At 41.7% G+C, this 20351-nt stretch overlaps 1 protein-coding gene across 1 annotated transcript in view; it reads left to right on the top strand.

The window, feature by feature from the left end:
• Window positions 1-10068: 10068 nt before the first annotated feature.
• GVQW3 (GVQW motif containing 3) overlaps window positions 10069-20351 on the top strand; it is an 84564-nt gene continuing 74281 nt past the window's right edge. The window contains 1 exon segment of the mRNA XM_036743926.1: window positions 10069-10617. Coding sequence (XP_036599821.1) covers window positions 10159-10617 — 459 coding nt within the window. The 5' untranslated portion in view covers window positions 10069-10158.

Genomic DNA, 20351 nt, shown 5'->3' with positions numbered 1-20351 from the left:
AGATCAGCAATCAGCTGTGGTAGATATGCAGTGGGGTTCTCAGTTGTTCTCCTATCAAGCATACATCAAAGATTATCGATTTCCAATTGTTAAAGGTAAAACTTCATCCTGTTCTTCCCCTTCTTCTGCAAATGCCACCTTCTTAATTTTTGGATGGCTTATCCTTGAGAGTCTTAAGGATCACCTAGCTAAACACTTACATTTTACAGATAAGGAAACTGAGGTCTAGAGAGGTTAACTGAGTCACCCAATGTCACACAGGTCATTAGTAGCAAGGCAGGGCCTGGAACCTATGTCACTTGAACTTCTTTGTTCAAAGTGCTTTTGATTATTCCTATTCCGAATTTTCATTAGCTAGAAATAAAGACAAAAAGTTAAGTTTCAGTTTTTTAAGACAAACTCACAATTAGCCCCACCATAATACTTACTAAATAATAACAAAAAAGAGAAGATTATATTTTCTTCCCCATATTCATTGAATAAATTTGAGAGATAACTAAAAGAGGGGTGATAATTAACCAAGCATAGAGTACAAATATGTTAGAACCTTAGAGCTATCTACTTCAGTTCCCTACATTTACAAATGAGGAAGTTGAAGTTTAGAGAGGTAATGCAATTAGCCCAAGATCCCACATCAAGGATGAAGCAAAACCAGGACCAAAACTCAGAAGTCCTAGTACATACCTTCTAGTCCTCTTTCCATGACATCACGTAGTAAATTTGTTTTAAAGCATTTGATGAGAATTTGGGGTGGCTGGGGATGGGGAAGGGGAAGTGGAATAATCAAATAATTTATACTCCTCAGGGAAAAGACCAATATAGTCAAACTTTAGTAAACAAAATAATTAGAAAGCCACAGGAAAAAGCATGTGTACTCCCTCCCTCACTCCCCTCCCTCCCCTTCCTCCCTTCCTCCTCCTCCTTCTCCCCTCCCCCCTCTTCAAACCTGAGTTTCGAGTACAATAAACTTTTATATTTAGGGATTCATGTTTTCTGGAGACTTTTAACAAAAATAGTAAAGACAATCATAAATTTGTGAGTCAACATGACTACAGGAAAGGGCACAAGGCCTGGAGTCAGAAGACTCATAGCTGGACTTTTAGTTTTACTATCTGTTACCTCTGGACAATTGTTTTACTTCTGTATGCCTCAGGTTCTTCATCTGTTAAATGAGAATAATACTTGTACTATGCACCTCAAAAGATTATTATCAGGAAAGCGCTTTGTAAACCATGAAGTGTTACTATTATAATAATAACACCCCATTACATATGTTCTCTCTTTCAGTGCCTGGATTTCATCTTCATCCTAATAACAAGAAAAATATCTCTTTACAAAATGATTTCAAGTATATCAACTAAGAATGACCAGTCATCTTATTTTTGCCCAATTAAAATTTTAAGGCGATAAATTCTACAGATTCAACATTTTCATCAAAATGCAGTAATAACAAGAATATAAGGACAAAAAACAAAAAAGTAATTTACTTTTATGTAAACGTACATTTACTAAATTAAATGACTCGGTGAAGTCTTTTTTTTCTTTTTTCTTCGGAGTGGGGAAGGCAGGGCAATTGGGGTTAAGTGACTTACCCAAGGTCACACAGCTAGTAAGTGTGTCAAGTGTCTGAATCTGTATTTGAACTCAGCTCTTCCTGACTCCAGGACTGGCGCTCTACTCATTGCACCACCTAGCTGCCCCTTCAGTGAAGTCTTATTGTGCTTACTTCTAGAAGAGAGAAAATGCATTGGTACCGAACTAACTTTGAAACAGTACCAATCACACCCCATCACAGGCAGCAAAGTCATTCCCCGTGAGCTTCTTATTCTCTCCTCTTTTTCACCTCCTATCCCTCAAATGCCTTCACCCCTGTCTCACATGATGAAGTGGCTGCACTCTCTACCAAGGCTAACCTCCTCTACTTGTTCAAGTGATCCCATTCTGTCCCACCTCCTCTAGTAGATTGTCCCCTCTGTCATCCTCACTCTTTCACTAGCTTTCAATCTGTCCTCCTCTACTGGTTCACTTCCTAGGGCTATAAACATACCCATGCCTCTGCTATTCTGGAAAAAAAACTCTCACTGGATCCTTCCATCTCCCGTTAACCATAGTTTTATATCTCTTCTGTCCTTTGCAGCTAACCTCCTTGACAAGGCTGTCTCCACTTTCTCTCCTCTCACTCCCTTCCCTTGTAATCCAGCTTCTGACTTTATCTTTCCACTGAAGCTCCCCTCTCCAAAGTTACTAATGATCTCTCACTCACTGAATCCAATGGTCGTCTTCTCAATCCTCATTCTCCTTGTTCTTCCTGCAGCCTGGGACACTGTTGATCACCCTCTCCTCCTTGAGACTCTCTTCCTTCTAGGTTTTTGGGACACCGCTCTCTCCTGGTTCTCCTCCTACCTATCTTGTGGCTCCTTCTCTCTCTCCTTTGCTGGATACTTTCCTAGATCGCATCCTCTAATTGTAGATGACCTGCAATATTCTGTCATGGGTCTTCTTTTTTTTTCCCTCTACTCTATTTAACTTGGTGCTCTTACCAGCCTCCATGGATTTAATTACTATCTCTATGCTGATGATTCTCAAATCTACCTTTCCTGTCCCAATCTCTCTGCTGATCTCCAGTCTCACATTTCCAACTGCCTTTCAGACATCTCAAACTGGATGTTCAACAGACTTCTTAAACTCAAGGTGTCCAAAACAAAACTTAATATTCTTTCCTCTAAACCCTTCCCCATCCTACCTTCTCTCTTACTGCAGAGGGCATTACCATCTTCCCAATCCCTCAGGCTCACAACCAAGGATTCCTCTCTATATCTCACCCCTCTTCCACCATAGCCAATTTAATTGCCAAGGCAGATTGTGATTTCACCTTTACAACATCTCTCAAATATGCTCCCTCTCTTTCCTCTGATACTTCCTGGATTAACTACAATAATCTGCTGGTGGGTCTGCCTGTATCAAGGCTTTCTCTACTCCAATCAGCCATCAAAGTGATTTTCCTAAAACGAAAGTCCAATCATGTCACCTCCTACTCAGTAAACTCCTGTGGCTTCCTGGTGCCTCCAGGGGCAAATACAAAAATACTCTGGCATTTAAAATCCTCTAAACCTAGCCCCTTCCTACCTTTCCAGGCTTCTTACACCTTACTCCCCAACATGTACTCTTTCAGTCTGGTGACAGTGGCCTCCTGGATGCCCCACAAACAAGATATTCTATCTCTTGGGTCTGGGCACTTTCTCTGGCTCTCCCTCATTACTGTAATGCTCTCCCTACTCCACTCTGATTACAGACTCACTGACTTCCTTTAAAGTCCCAACTAAAATCCCACCTTCTACAGGAAGACTTTCCAAACCCTTCTTAATTCCAGTACTTTCCCTCTTTTAATTATTTCCTATTTATCTTGCATATAGCTTGCTTTGTATGTATTTGTTTGTATACCATCTTCCCCATTAGACTGGAAGTTCCTCGAGGGCAGGGACTGTCTTTTGCCTCTTTTTGTATCCTCAGAGCTTAGAAAAGTGCCCAACACATAGTAAATACTGAATTGAAACAAAGTACAAAGATGCTTGAGGTACAGAGTAAAGAATACTATCTGAGAATCTGCAAAAGTCATTAAACCATAATTCTGCTACTGGGCAAATATCTCAAGGGGATTAAAGAATCATTTATATGCACCAAAATATTCATAATAATACTCCTCTCCAGCAGCAAAAAATTGGAAACAAAGTGGGTACCTTTTGAATGAGAAAACATTAAACAAATTACATATAGAAATATAATATAGTATTACTGCCTCACTAGAAAATATTAACATAAGGAATTCAGAGAGCCATGGCAATACATGCATTAAGTAATGCACAACAAAGAAAGCAAGAGCGTGTGCTTCTAGCCTGGTAAACCTTTACTCTCGTTAAATATTACATTCATTTCTTCCTATATCTACTTTCTCAAACTCTTATGAAACAGAGAGGTTTCACAGAGATTAAAGAATGTCTTTAATCAACCTGGACTTCAGTTCCCTCATTTGAAAAATGAGAGGGTTAGAAGAAACTCTCTCTCAGGTTCCTTCAAGCATTAGAGATATGGTATAATAATATAAAGAGACCATACACCATGACTTCAATAATCTAAATGAAAATAGTACAAAAAAGCAGTTGGACTTAGATTAACCAACTTAATCTATCTCAGATTAACTATAATAATGATCTTGATTCCAGAGGATAAATCACATAGCACTCCTCTCAGTAGAGGTGGGGAATCATGGGCACAGAGCTCTCACACATGGCTCCAGAATCACAGGCCCTCAGAGTGAGAAGCCACTTCAAAGGTACTGAGTCCAGTCTGTCCCAGAACAAACAGAACCTCCCCTGCAACATCATTGATGGCTGGTGATTTGGTCTCTGCTTCAGAACTTTCAGCGAAGGGGAAACCTCTACCTCACACAACCTGAAAGTGACCCCAAAACAAAAAATCCTAGGAATGCAGAGCCAAAATCCAAACTTCCCACTTAAAAGGAAAAATGCTGCAAGTATCCAGAAAGAAGCAGTACCAAGAAATCAGTCAGGATCACAAAAGACCTAGTAGCTTTTATTATAAACAAGAGATCTTAGAACATAATATTTCTAGAGGCAAAAGATACAGGCTTACAACCAAGGGTAACATTCTGCAAAGCTGTGTATCATCTTAAGGGGAAAAAAATGGGGTATCTTTAATGGAATAGAGGCCTTTCAGGTATTTCTGGTAAATGATCAGAGCTATACAGGAACTCTGAAATGCAAATACAAGTGTGAAGAGAAATCCTGAAAGGTAAATTTAGTTGAGCAACTAGAAGGACCTATGTGACAATGTAGTACTAAGATTACAATGGGGAGAAGAAATAAATGTCCCTTCGGAACCCTGATGGAGTTAAATAAGAAAAATAGAGGTCCTAGGGATAGATTGGTTCCATTCTGGGGGTTTGAAGAGGGGAAGAGAAGGAAAGGTAAAAACCAAGTACTAACGTACTTGCTATTTGTCATAAATGGGAAATAGGAAAATATATAAAAAGAAAGGAAGGTGTAGGGGGAGTGGATATCAGATGAACCTCACCTCTCCGAAATCGACAAAAGAGGGCTGAGCACACACATAAACAATTTGGTGGATGAATACATCAAATTCAATGAGCGAAAAGGGGTGGGGAGGGGAAGTGTAAGAGAAGGATAATATTGGGGAAGGAATAGTCATAAGAAAAACAAACTTCCTGTTCCTGAAGGGGGAATTAAGGGAAGGGAGATGGAAAAGAACTACTGTCAAGCTTCCTCTTAGATTTCCTCTTAGGCAATTAAGGAATGGCTGAACAAATTGTGGTATATGAATGTAATGGAATACTGTTGCACCATAAAAGATGACCCAAAAAAGACCATTCCAGGAAATTGTGGGTAGTACAAACAGAGAGCGTAAAGTGAGTGAGTGCAACAAGAACAATTTATACTAAGATAACAATATTGTAAAGATTAACAGCTTCGAAAGACTTAAGAACTCTTATCAATGTAAAAATAAAACCATGTCTCTATGATGAAGCAGGTTGCCCACTTCTTGACAGAGAGGGGATAGACATAAATACAGTACAGAAAGAGGCATACAGTATTAGACATGACCACTGGGTAGATTCAATTTGCTTGACAAATAAATGTTACAAAGGCTTGGGGTTATTTTCCCTTTCTTTCTCTAGGCTTTTAATTGGAGACAGGAGTCAAGAAGAGGGGAGTCATCAATAGAGATGCAAAAAAAGGAATAGAGAGCCATTTAACATTAAAAAAACATACAAAAGGGAAGAGAAAGATGTTCAGAAGACAGCACAGAGAAGCAGGACCATTTGGAGGTAATGTATAAAATTTGTTATGCACATTTTTTAAGAAGCAAGCAGTGTGAAATGAGAAGTCAGTTTAATATAGAATCCTTTTTATACTCTTCTGTTTCTATGAAATGATCTTTTTTTGGTGTTTAAGATAACAACAAAAACACTTATAAAAAGAAGTTGGAAATAATGGATGCTACAACCTGCTCAGTGTTGTGGTTTGTAGTCTAGTTTCTTTTTTGGAAGAAAGAAGTTAATAAGAGACTGTCTAAAGGGGAAAATAGTGTGGAGAGTGGAAAAGGGATAGTCAAACTGTTCCTAGAACCTAGCAAGCATCTTTTAAATGATTGAACCTTGGAGGAGAACTATAATGTAGTGAAAGAGCATTAGATCTGAAGTCAGGAAACCTGGGGCCCGTACTGAGCCCAGGTAACAGGGTAACCAACAAGCATTTATTAAGTGCTTACCAGGTGCCAGGCTCTGTGGTAGATACTTGGGATATCAAACAGTCCTTGCCTTAAAGAAGCTTACATTGTATTATTGCATATATTTACATATATGCACATTATGTGTAAATAGAAAATATATACAAAGTAAAAATGGGGGTGAGTGAGTGGGGAGGAACTAGTAGCTGGGGGGTTAAGGAAAGCCCTCATATAAATGGTAACAATTTATACTGATCTGGACCTCATTTCTTCATCCATAAAATGGAATTAATAATCCCTGCCAGTCTCCTTGTATAGTATGAGAGACAGCAATGGGAGAGAGCACTTGGAACTGGAGCTAAAGGACCTGGGTTCGAATCCTGACTCTTCCATTCACTACCTGGATAACCCTGGGTAAGACACTATACCCCTCTGAGCTAAGCCTCAAACTTCTTCCTTTGTAAAATGAGAGGGTAGGTCTCCTAAGGATCCTTCCAGCTCTAACGCTATGATTATATAACTTAATTAGATAACTTATGCAACGCTCTATGTGACCACAGAAGCATTACATAAATGTCAGCTATTATTATACTTCTACCTAAGTTCTCTTTCAATTTAACCGTGCTGCCAACTCCAGCCTTGATTGACACCACCTCCCTCAGCTTCCTCTGCCCTCAGCCTGAAGGGCTGGAGGGTGGCCCAAATTCCTCTCAGTGCCTTCCCTTATAGAGAGTAGAAACTGGACTTTAGGGCTTCCTCCACTTCGCATCTGCTGCTCTGCACAGTTTCACCTCCATGAAACAAGAACCCCTCCTTCCAGGTGCCCCTGGTAGGCCTCCCTTTTCTGACTCCTTTTGTGTCCCCCCTATTAAACTGAGGGCAGAGACTGCCTTTTTCTTAATTGTATCCCCAGTGCTTGGCACAGTACCTGGCACATAGCAGCTATTTAATAAGTGTTTATTGAATTGAAGTAAGTTACCTCACCTCAAAGTGATTCCAAGTATTTATTTTGCTGAGACTCTGAAGAGTTATTAACCTGGCACCCATTAATTTTTTAAAAAAATATTTTGATAGCATATTCTAATGTAATTTTCTTCCTTTGTAATCCTATGCATTTTGTTTTAAGCATTGAAAAACCTGATTTTGAGGAGTCCACAGGCACCACCAGACTGTCAGAGGGGACCACGGCACAAAAGGTTAGAAACTATTATATTACTGCCTCCCTTTTTCCACTCACTCTTTTCAGCATTTTCTCTAGCTTGATCACCTATTGTTGGCTGGGGGGGAGAGAGAGAGAGAGAGAGAGAGAATGTGTGTGTGTGTGGTGTGTGGAGATGCTCCTAGTGTAACCTCAAAGGCCCCAAATCCCAAGCAAGCTTTCTAGTCCCTGACACTGTGGGTGGTCCCCAAGAGAACACCGCTGGAAAGGGAAGAGGAAGTGGGGCCCAGAGGCACGGAGGGAGCTCAGAGCAGGCCGCCCCATTCCATTGCAAACTGCACTCCAGATTCTCTTCCCCAATTTTCTCTACAGTGCTTCAGGAACCTCTCCATCCTGAAGCCTCACTCCAGCTCTGGACTCCACACATCGGAAGTCCCCTCTGTCCCTATGGACTCTGCCTCTGGCTGTTTCCTCTTAGAACTTCCATTCTAAGAAGGACTCCCGGTTTACCCACCCTTTCATTCCTCCTCAGCTGCATCCCTGGTTCTCCTCCTGTGCCTTCTCCTCAGTGACCTCTGCTTCCTTACCTTGATTCACTCCCTTCCTCCCCTCCATTCCAGTCCTCATTTACGTCTTGTTTCCCTCCCCTCCCGCCCCCTTCACTCCGTGTTTCCTCGCCTCTCACTCCCAGCCAACAATATGTGACCAAGAGAAAAAGAGAATGCTGAGAAGAGAGAGTGGGAAGAGGCAGGCAGTGATGCAGCAGCTTCTAACCTTCTTTGTGCCACGGACCCCTCTGACAGCCTGGTGATGCCTACGAATGTCTTCTCAGAACCGTGTTACAGTGTAAGCCCTCACTCGCAGTCTAAATACCAACCACGACTCCATAGCACTAATGATGAACCAGGTCACCTCTTGATAGAGAGGTGAAAGACTCAGGAGGCAAAATGAGGCAATTTGGGGAGGGGCAGAGCCAACGCGGAAGCTTGTTTTGACTGATTATACCTGTTTGTAATAGGATTTTTCTTTTAGTTTTAATGGATAGTTTTTCATTTGGGAAGGTGGTGCTTGCAGTGACAGCAGTGTTTAGAGGGTTAGTCCTGGAGTAAGGAATACCTGAGTTCAAATTTGTCCTTACAGGCTTATTAGCCATGTGACGGGGGCCAAGCCGGTTAACCTCTGTTGGCCTCAGTTTCCTCGTCTGTAAAATGGGGATAATGATAGCGCCTAACTCCCAGAATTGCTGCGAGGATAAAATGAGATACTAATTGTATAGCGCTCTGCACGGGGCCTGCCACGAAGCAAGTGGCACATACATGTTAATTATTGTTATCATTATTATCATTACAAAAGAACGGAAGCAGGGGCTGTCTTTCTGCTTGTGTTTTTTTCCAGCTCTTAACACATCAAAAGCCCTCGAATAAATAAATGCTGGTTAATGGGACCTGACTCAGGAACAATCCCCAACCCCAAACCCCAACGGAGGAGAATGAACTAATGAAGTTGCCGTTACCGAGGCGGTGTAACGAGTCTAGGCTGTTTCCTACGCCACTGCACTGATGACAGCGCGGGAACGCAGGATACGCGCACGTGTGCCTTCCTCTTTTCCCCGCCCACCCCTCCATTTGAGCCCCGCCCTCTGCACCTGCGCACTCGCTCTTCCTGCGGAGTTCCCTCGCAGCGCGCCCCGCCCCCCCGTGGCGTGAGAGCCAATGGCTGAGCCGAGAACACCCCCTCCCTCCCAGAACCGTGGCCGCGGGAAGACCAGATTCAATTGCGTGCTGCCTGGGGCCTCGGATTTTTTTCCCTCCCTTTTCAGAAGAAGCCTCGGCTCCGTTGGAGGGAAGTTGGTGGGAGGGAGCGCCCGGCCTCGTATGGCTTTTGAGGGCCGGGAATCTGAAGATGGAAAACAGACGACCCGAAGGTTGTCATCAACCAACTCTCGGCGCCTCCTTCCCATAATGCATTCCGGCCTTGCTGTGGGAGCCTTCCTGTCCCCGCGAGTGCGCATGCTCCTGGGCGGGGGTTGAGGGTGTTAAGTATGAGCGAGATTTGGCTGGAGCCAAGTGCCTAGTCCAGGCGCATGCTCTCTCAGTCCACTCGCTCCAGGCAAGCCCGTGCGTATGCGCACTGTGCGGGCTCCAGCCACTGCAGCGTTCTGCAGATAAAAGGGCCTGTCAGGCTTTCCCCACCCAGCTGGCTTTCTTTCTGGTCATTTTGTCAGTGCATGAGAAATTAACCGGGGGCTCGTCTGGATGTTGGAATTGCTGACGCAGCTTGGTTTTATCACAGCTTGCAGGGATCGGTTGGCACCCCACTGGAGAAGAGATTATAAAGAAATCTGGAGGGTGTGACTATAACTTAAACAGGGAAGAAACTGGAACTGCTTGTAATATGGGCTGCTGGGGACACACTGAGACTCCCTTTCTCCTCAACCCTTCACCCTCCACCTCATGCATTGGATACACGTTGAATCACTGTTGGGGAATCCTGTAGAGGAGATTTCTGCTCAGGGAAGAGGTGGACTAGGCCCTCTGTAGATGTTTCCAATGCTGGGATTGCAGGATTCTGAATTCCAACTCACATCCAATTTAACAAAGTTGACCATTCAGTATTGTGCTGGGACCTACAGCACAGTGCCTGACATATAATAAACACTTAATAAATGCTTGTTTCCTTCCTTCTTCGAGCGGATAGAGAAGTGCTGCCTATTATTTTAGGTGTTTCCTATAAAAATGAGTGACCAATATTTAGAACAAAGGATTAGTATCAAGTTTTGTGTGAAATTAAACAAATCTGCAAGTGAGACACTTGACATGTTAAAAGAAGCTTACGGAGATGAAGTAATGTCAAGAGCAAGGGTTTTTGATTGGCATAAAAGGTTTAAAGGAGGTAGGGAAGATGTGCGGGATGATGCATGAAGTGGTTGTCCTGTCACTCACAGGACCAAAGAAAATATCCAAAAAGTCAGAGATTTGATGCATTCAAATTGCTGCTTAACTGTAAAAATGATGGCTGAAGAGTTACAGTTGGATAAGGAAACAGTCAGACTCATTCTGAAAGAAAACTTGAAGAAAGTGTCTGCAAAGATTGTGCCAGACGCTTTGAGGGATGAACAAAAGCAGCAAAAGCCTGACATTTCTTCTGAGAACTCAGGGGAAGCTGGACAAAATGAGGTATTGTTGAGAAAGTATGTTCCTGCTTCTGGAACACAGGTTATCCTGTGGGATTGTGTCAGGGAACAGCCTCTGCCTCCTCCACCCTTCCTTATTCACACCTCAGCAGGCCAGCTGTGGAATTCATCATCCGAGAGCCTCCTGCCCAGGCTCACTCAGGATTGGTTATTACCATGGTAAGAAGAATAGAAAAGGTTATCTGAAACTTCCTTAGTAGATCAAAGTGCTTCCTTAGTTGTATCCCAGTTATGGTGCCTGGTCTTTGTTCGCTCCCTCCTGCTCCCTCAGGTCCTGTGGACTTCTTGATTGCATAATTTTTGCTGGACCATTTGACTCTGCCTACCTCTGCTCCCACAATTTATGTTGATCTCCTGGTTGTGTTTGTTTTAATGGACTTTGGACGTCCAATCTGTTACAGATATTTGTGTATGGTACTCTTGATAGCTGTTGCTTACTAGACTACTGATGCATCACTACTTGCCTTTATGTTTTGTATTGCTTTTCTGATGCCATCATCTTTTCTGGTTCCCCAGAACCAGCCAACGATTTATAGGCTCTATATAAATGCAGAAGCCATCTTTATTCATGCCACCTTAACTCTTACTTTTATTTCTGGGAACCCCTCCCTCCCCAGTCTGAGTGTTCATCAACTAATATTATTTTGGCTTCTAAATTTTCCCCTTAAAGAGTGATCTTAAAATCAGGGCATCAGGTCCACAGTTGCCTAAGCCTCTACTTTGCTGGGAGAGAACAAAACATAATCCTAGGAAATGTGGAGTTGACACAAACCAAGAATAGGATGTTTGTGGAAAAAGAATTGTTTTTCGTTCAAGAGGGGGCATTCTAGGATCTGCAAAATGGGAAATGTTTAATGTTATAATATGTGTCAAATTCTCTTATCTCCCTGTAGATATTAATTATAATAATCATCTGCTTCATATGAGCTCTTTTGTTGTGTTCCACTCTCCATCACCCCATTTGGGGTTTCCTTGGCAAAGATACTGGAGTGGTTTGCCATTTCCTTCTCCAGCTAATTTTACAGATGAGGAACTGAAACAAACAGGGCTGAGTGACTTGCCCAGGGTCACACAGCTGGTAAGTTTGAGATCACATTTGAACTCAGGTCTTTCTGACTCCAGGGCCAGTGCTCTATCCACTGTGCCACCTGTGCTTCCATTATAAAAACATTCTCACAAGCATGGTCCCCCCTGCCCAGACTAGAGAATTTCATCTACTTCTGTGTCCCAATAAATCAGTAAGTGGCTAGGTGAATCCATAAGAATCCTTAAGGGCAGACAGCTGTTCAAGTTTTCTGGCTATACCAGCTGCCAGGTATATTGAGGCCATCTATATTAAGCCAAACAAGTCAATCAAGCCTCACCAGTGTTCAAAAGCTGAGACACATTGCATTGCCTTCAGTATGTCGTGAGTGGAGAATCTGAATATTATTTAGCAGGTTGTCTCATGAGATCCCTGTGCCCTGATCTGCCTAGGAAAATGCTTTGCTCTTGCTATACTTGAAAGGGAAAGGGGACAACGGAGGACAACGTGCAGAGAACCTTACCTGTTGCCTCTTCTGGGTATTTATCTCCCTCTGAGAGGGGGAAATGTTGACTGCTACTGACAATATGGATTTGGAGACTTACTCTGACTTTGTGGCTAAGCACTAGGTGGTGTTCCCATACTTCTGGTACCAATGGAAGATATAAATGTTCCTGAAACTTGAAGAGTTCATTGGCTCATTATCATAGTGCATAGCACATGGTAGGTGCTTAATAAATGCTTGTTTGTTGGCTTATCCTCATATCCTTTAATTGCCAGGAGTCAGTTAAATAATTTGGACCCCACACTTTCATCCTTTTACATCCCCGTTCAAAACCAATAGCTCCCAACGTCTGAGACCCCCTCCCGCAAACCATCGTGTTCCAAGCATCGAATTGCCAGTAGATCTGCTTCAGTTCCTTGACTCAGGATCACCATATTAGCAACTCTCTTGACATCCCAAACCAGGAGAACTATCAGTGGAGATCATTGACTCAGCAGGTAGCCATCCCAGCCCCTGCCAAAGCCTGAGGGCCGTCCTATCTCTAAAAAAATAAGCAGGCAATGCAGTCATTTCTGAGAAAAAGATAATTGAGATTGCCCTCACGATATGTCTCATAGGCCTAGTTCCACGGATTCAATTTCCTTTTAAATAAATGTTTCCTTTCTGATCCAAAACTATGACTCCTGAGGGTTTATCTCCATGATAGAGAGGGGGTTTCTTTGTCCTTTTACTTCCCCAATTAATGTTACTCTTCTCCCTTACCCCCACACCCTTATCAAGTTACCTGTTTAAGGTAAGATGGATAGGTCCTTAAGGATTCATAGAAACGGTGGAATTTGGGCTGAGCTTGGAAGTAAGGTTGGGAATTACAAGTAAAGGTCAGCAGAAAGGTTATTCCTGATGGGGGGCAGTGATAACTCAGCAGGTACAGAGGTGGAAATGCAAGTTATGTGCATAGGGAAGAAGGAATAGAACATTTGGCTATAGTGGAAGGTTTAGGTAGTTGGAGATTGTATGAGAGAATTACATAAAGGCCATATTGTGGAGAGCTCTGAATACTACTTTGTCCTGTGAGTATTAGGGATCTATGGAATTTTTTTGAGTGTGAAAGTGAAAATTGTGTTTGAGGAAAATAAATTTGGCAGTGGTAATATAGGATGAACTGAAGGTTGGGAGACTAGTTAGGAGGCCCTCACAATAGAGATGATAAGGGCCCAGACTGGAATGGTAGCAGAGATAATGGACAGGTAAGATCTACTATTTATTTACATGCAAATATCCAAAAAACTTTGGAACTGAATAAATATTTGTTCATAGGGAAAAGTCAAAGATAAATTCAGGTTTTTATATCAGGGTTATTATTGGGAGAATAATAGTACTTTTAACAAATAGGGAGATCCATAGTGTAAGCAATTTGGGGAGAAGTCATTTGGACAGTGTAATGTCCTGCCACATTGCAGATATAGGACAAATAGAATCTTTTCAGCACCTAATGTAGAGGGACCACTACTAAAGCAGAATGAAGCCTAATTGTCTTCGTGAAGTTCTAGGGAGTCCTGAGGGACATAGAGGTTATGACTTGTCCAGCATCACAGAGATAGTCATGGTCAGAGGTGACCTTTGGGCAATTTACTTCATTGAACAACTAAATCCCACAGGAAAAAAAACATAATGTGAAATAAGTCAGTGTTTATTAAGTATCTACTATGTGTCAGGCAACAATTAGGTGGGGGAAAATAAAAATTTTAGATGACATATGCCTGATCCCTGGGCATGTAGCTCACATCCTAATAATTACCAGACATTTAAGCTGTGTTTGTGGAAGAGGAGGACCTTGTGGAGAATGCAAAAAGGAAGGAAGAAAAAGGCATCTATTAAAACTCACCATGTGCCCAGTCTGCAAGCAAAAAGAAAAGGAAGTCTTGCCCTCCGGAAGTTTACATCCTAATGCAGTCAGTCAGCGTCCAAAAGGAAGTGAAAAGGAGGCAAGGGGAAGCTGAGGTAAAGTCCAGAAATTCTGGAGCTGGGCTAGGAGGAGAAAGAAGGCAGGCTGGCCTGGGGTCCTTCCCAAAGTGGAGGCTTCAGGAATGATTCACCAATACAAAAAGGGGCTCAGGCCTTGTAGAAGGATATTCCAGATTGAGCAGACCCCAGGATTGGTAGCCCTGCAGGGCCTGAGAGAAGTTCTAGGAAGAAACAGGAGAGGAGGCAGTCCTTTGAGGGCCAGAAAAAGAAGATCCAGTTTAAGTTTGATAGGACCATTTATACCTCAGAGCACCTCAGTACCATGAAAATCCTTAAGTCCTATCCCTTCAATTCCTATTTTCAGCAATTTGTGACCACGGGGAACAAGATTCTTTAGTCTCCCAGAATGAAAGGGTTTCAAGTTGCAGTAATTTTGTCAGAGTTTCTAACAACATGCAGGATCCAGGTTCCCTTTGGGGTGTTTCTTGCTTCTCTGGCTCAGCTCCCATCCAGAAACTCAGTCACTACCTGATACTACCTTGTATGCTAATGTCAGCTCCCTTTGCCATCATGCAGATCACCAAATCAAGGAAAGAAGATTCTACTAAAAGAAAAAATGAGGGAGAGAGAGAAGTCAAACTAGACACTAGTCAATGAGCAGCTCTGTCTCAAAGATCTACAGAGCATCCCAGTCACAATCTGAATAAGGTTCTCCTTCCAATGTGTGCCAGTAGGCAAGGCTTCCCTTATCAGTTACTCCCAACAGTCTGTATCAGGCATTGCTTTCTAAGTGGCTGGCTCCTCATTTCTCTGGTCCTTTCCCAGAAAGTACATATGTCAGTGTCTCAGCAGATAGTTCTCTCCACTTGGTCCTGATGGAAGTGCCATATGGTCCTTAGCAGGTGGTACTTTCTAGTTGTTGCTTTGCCTTCTCTGGTTCCTTGTGGCTCCTTTGTGGGTGGTGTTAGCCATTATTCTCAGGCAAAGCCAAAACTCTCTGCCAAGGAAAATCCTCTCTGGCTGGGCACAGTGCTCTCACCACCACAGAGGGGAATGCCTCCAAACTTTTCCTTTTCTGGAAGAAAACAGTCTCCCTGCATTGCATATAGCTCTAATGTGCAGGACCAGACTTTCACTGTGAGCCTCTTATGCATTGCCACCACTGGTTTCCCAAAAGCCTGCCTGCACGTAGCAGGACCCAGTTCCTCTCCAAGTTTTTAAGTGCTCCTTTCACCAACTCCGGGTTCAGATAGGGTGACTACAGTGTTCCTTTTTAATCTTTTTCTTTGGTGACTTGGATAAAGACATAGATGATGTGCTCTGTCAGGCATTTGTAGGTTGCTACAAAGCATTGAATTTTTATGCCTCCGCAGAATAAGCAACCTTCAGGTTGTTGTGTTTGTCCTTCCTTTTGGAAGAGGACCATGACATCAGGGATGATGACATGACTTGCATTTGACTTTGATTTGAGTGAGGGAGGGCTGTGCAAGGTCACCAGCCTTACTTTCACCTCTAGAGCCCGTCAGGTACATAGGTCATCTAGACCAGAGGTGTCACACTGGAGCTTAGGCTGTAAAACTCCTGAGTTCTGCCTGAACCAGATTAAACTTTAATTGGGAAATATTTAAAAAAATAAATAAAAGTAAAGTACAACATAAATAATGTTTATTTGTGGTTTTCTAAGTCAATATGTGGCTGCAAGGATTCCTTTCTATTTGAGTTTGATGCCACTGATCTAGAATATACTGTCTTTAGGCCTCCTCAAAGATCTCATATAAGTCAGGGATTCCAGTTCACCTTTCATTTTGGAGAATTTTTTTTTTATCACTACCATGCATCCAGATCTGCTTGTCTATAGAGTGACATTCTCAAATTGAAAGCAAATCATGCCTATCTAAATAAAAATTCACATATCTTACAGGCTTCCTGAATTACTCAATTACTCAGTACTTGTCACAGTCACTGAATTATGCCCACCCCCATCCCAGCACTGGCATGCCCCTATACAAGTGTTGCTTTGATCCATGGGCACCACTTCACCTAGTCAAGTGGACTGCTTTTGTGCTTCCCACCTAGCACCACCCTGAATTTTTTTAAATTTAATCTAATTTATTTTTGGTTACATTTTAAGTTCCCAACTGTCTCCCTCCCTCTCTCCCTACCTCTCACTAGAAAAGACCACCATTTGATACAGATACATAAATATATGTAAAACTGTACAATGCATACTTCTATTTATCAGTTCTTTCTCTGGAGGTCGATCGCATCTTCCCTCATAGGTCCTTTGCAGTTGATTTGAGTGTTATATTATTCAGAATAATTTGGTCATTCACTGTTGTTCTTTGAACAATATTGCTGTTACTGCATGCAAGAGCTAACATCTGTGTTGTCCTCTGGGTATCCCAGGTTCTCTGTCTCCTTCCTTCTGTACAAATAAATTCCTGCCAAGCCCAGTGGCAGAATCCCCAGTTTCAGCTCTGCCAGTAGCGGGAGTATGGGTTTCCCCAAAGAAAGCAGGAGTTAACCATGTTTCCTATCATGAATCTGGGAGAAGAATGTAACAAGTACTCACTTTGGAGAATGTTACTATTGCAAGATTTTTACTCAAGGGAAAAACCAATGTTTTAAAACCTCAGTGATACTGACAGATACAACAAGATGTAAATTTTTCTTCTGAGGATAACTAACTACCGCAGGCCTCACTATCCCATCATTATGATGGAATAATTAGCCTAACTTGCATCTCTGTGAGGGAAGTAGGACAGACATTGTTTATAGCCATTTTACAGATAAGGAAAAATGCTCAATGACTTAGGATCCTTAGAGAATTTAGAACTGCAAAGAGCCTTAGTTTTTATCAAGGAGCAAGTTGAAGCCTAGTGAGCTTCAGTGATTTCCCTAAAGCAAGGGGATTCTTTACTCAGTTGGGTTAAAGCTGTATTCTCTTAAGAATTTTTAAGTCCTACAGAGAAATTCTGTAAAATAGAAAATATCTTTAGTCAGAATAAACCCAATTCCCAGGATCCTTATAAAGGATTATGACTTGGGTTCAAGTTCCAAGCTTGCCATGGGCTAGTTTTATGACTTTAACCATGCCCCTTGCCTCTTCTGAGCCTCAGTTTCCCCATATGTAAAATGAGATGTTTGATTTCTCTAAGGTCCCTTCCAGCTCTGATATTTTATATTCTCAGATCCTTCTCTGTTTTAAAATTGTATTATTCTAGTTCAAAATTTTAGCAAGTTTGTGATGCAGTTTTGGAAAGACAACTACCCAGATCGAAGCCTTGTTACGACAATGTGAGCACCATAAAATTAAAAAAAAACCCAGTGAATCGTCTTATTTTTATTACAGTTTATTTAGTTGTTGAACTTCAGTGCTGGGAGGTGTGTTAGAGACCATCTAGTCTAATCCTACCATTTCACAGGTGAAAAAACCCAGAGAAAGGAAGTGATTTGCCCAAAGTATAAACTAATTCAAACTTTTTTTCATGTGAAACATGGTATTAATTTAGCTATGACATTAATTTCGCAGACTATTTACTGTTAAAGCATAAAATGCATGTGTGCAATTTATTTCAGTTTAACAAGTATGTTTCTGTATGTCAGAAACAGCATGACATAAGGAAAGAATATTATAATCCAAGAAGACCTGGATTCAAGTCTTGTCTCTGACACATAGCTGTATGTCCCTGGCAAGTCACTCAACCTCTCAGTGCTCTAGGTGACACCCTAAAACTATCAGTTGCAGAGAAATACTGGCTCCCATTGGCAGAAGGAGTTCCCTCATCTGGGAGTTCCATATGCTAATAAAATCACAGGTACAGTCCTTCTCCCCTACTTGTGTGCTAACTTTGTATAATAATATGGGCTATTTGTGCCCAATCTGTGGTAGAGCCTTTGGACCTTCCATTGATCTGGGAGGCCACAATGGACACACTGTACCTTGACTCCAACAAAGTGATGGCATTTTGGCCCTCTTCGAGAACAAAAGAGCACAAGCAACCAACCAATCAGCTAACTTAGGAGTAGGTGTGGGGTGAAGATCCCTTCCCTAGGGGAGGTTATAGTCTAGTAGGGAATATTAGAACATAAATCTGAAACCATCAAACAAAAATAGCGAAGATTTCCCCTACTTGTAGCTCTTCAAAGAGGCTGTATGCCACTTGTCAAGTAGGCTAAAATGGAGGTTCTTTTCATGTATAATTGGATTAAGATGACCACTAAGGTCCTTTCCAACTTTCATATTCTGTGATTCTGGTTTAAAAAAAAACTATTTGTAATTATGCTTCTCTGGAGAATAGCCTGATGACATTGCTACTGTGCTTCATTAGAGTACATTTCTTATTTATTCATTTGGTTGGTTGGTTGTTCCTTGTTCTTGAAGGATCTGCTATGTGCAGGGCACAGTGCTAAAGGTCTAGACAAGCTAGAAGATACATTATACAACCCTCCCTTGAAAAGCATATTATCTTTCCTGCCTTTTACAATCGTTTATTAGGAAATTAGACAGGGAAAAACAAGATTGAAGGAAAACAATGACAAAAAGTGTACAGAGATGATGTAACATGATCCTTGTTTCTAAGGAGTTAGGCATCATTCATTCATTTGACTATCTTTTTTGTTACCTGAGTCTTTTTCATAAGTGTTTTTCATAAGTGCAAAAGAATTTTGCAAAATCATAAGAATTTTCTTTAGTGCAAAAATATAGTGGGCTAGTTATCCATAGCCAAAGTCAATTGCATTGGCAAACGTGAATTTTAAGTGAATCGGATGACAGCCCCAGTTTTCCATTTCTTTTTGATTACAGAGACCTGGCCTGATTTTGTGTCTTACCTGGAGCTGCCAAAATACAAGAAAGCAGGAATAGCAAGAAGTACCACAGCCAGGATCTACCACAGAATTCTTGGATGTCTTAGGACAAAACTGCATTTGCTTCATCATCTCTTTTTGGGTCTCTTCCCACGTATGATGGCACTAGCCAGTCTGCGCCCGAGAAGCCAAAAGATGTTGTCACAGGGTAGTGTTATGTTTGATCCTTTGCAGATTAATTAGGGTGGTAATGTCTTAATACTGGCCAAATGGCCTCGAGTCTTGAAGCTGGGCCACTTGGCAGGTGTTAGATCCAGGCTGAAAAATGTGCAGTAAAGGAAATTGAGAATGTGAGAATCATTTGGCGAGTACATGAGCTTAAGCAGGTGTCTGAGTCTTGGGGAAGGAAAGCTGAGATAAACAGGTTTTGTGAAAAGAAACAACTTGTCTTCCAATGGACTGTGCCACATGTCAGGAGAAAAGACAAATTTATATTTTACCATATTAGACTGGTGGTTATCTCTACACAGTGTGGAAGGGACCCTTCATTTTCTGGGGAACAGAAACTCTGGCTCATCTAGCAAAGCTAGAAGGTTTTGAATATAGGTTCAAGGATGGACTATGTATCTTTTGTCTGAGGACCAGCCTAGCCTAATTCAGAGAGTCTCATCGCCTCTCCCCACAGCTCCTCTGCCCCATACTCCTTTTATGTGTTGTCTTCTACCACTAGAATGTAAACTCCTCGAGGGCAGGGAGTTTGTATTTGTATTCCCAGCACTTAGCACTTAGTAAGCAATGCTTCTGGACTGACCAACGGACCAAGTTAGCTTCAGCTTATGTATGTATACATACACCTGATGGACGCTACAATTCATGAAGACCATGTAAGGGTCTTGGTGGAAGGAGGGCCACACTGAGAAATCACATTTTTTAAATAATCAAATGTTAGGTGGTAGGTAAAGTGTGCTAATTCTGTGTCCGGTCTATGGTTTTCATGAGGGAGCATTAGCCATCAGATTAGGACAAAGGGATTTAATCCCACTGTTTTATCTCTGTTTCTGTTTCATGATCTTCAGAAATTTAGTTTCCTGTGATTTCTTAAAGTGCCTTAGAATCTGTTCTCTTGGTTTCCATGATACTTTTTAAAATACTGTTTGTCACATCACAGGACAAGCTGCAAGATGTAGTCCTATTTCTACATAGGTGTAGCTTGTATTAAGTGTATGTCAGGTATAAAAATTAGGATTTGTTAAACAATGTTGAAGCTAGAAGGGATCTTAGAGGTTTTCTAATCCTACCTACAAACCCCATTTCTAGAGCAAAAAACAAAATTGTAATCCAGAGAAGAAAACTGATTTCCTCAAAAGTCTACAGCTATTTGTGAAAAAATTTTACAGCAAATGTCTGTGACAAAGGCCTTATTTCTCAAATA

The sequence above is a fragment of the Trichosurus vulpecula genome, chromosome 2 (assembly GCF_011100635.1).
Source record: "Trichosurus vulpecula isolate mTriVul1 chromosome 2, mTriVul1.pri, whole genome shotgun sequence".
In the NCBI taxonomy this organism is placed as follows: Eukaryota; Metazoa; Chordata; class Mammalia; order Diprotodontia; family Phalangeridae; genus Trichosurus; species Trichosurus vulpecula.
The sequence above is the reverse complement of the archived record's forward strand: the minus strand, read 5'-3'. Positions and strand labels throughout refer to the sequence as shown.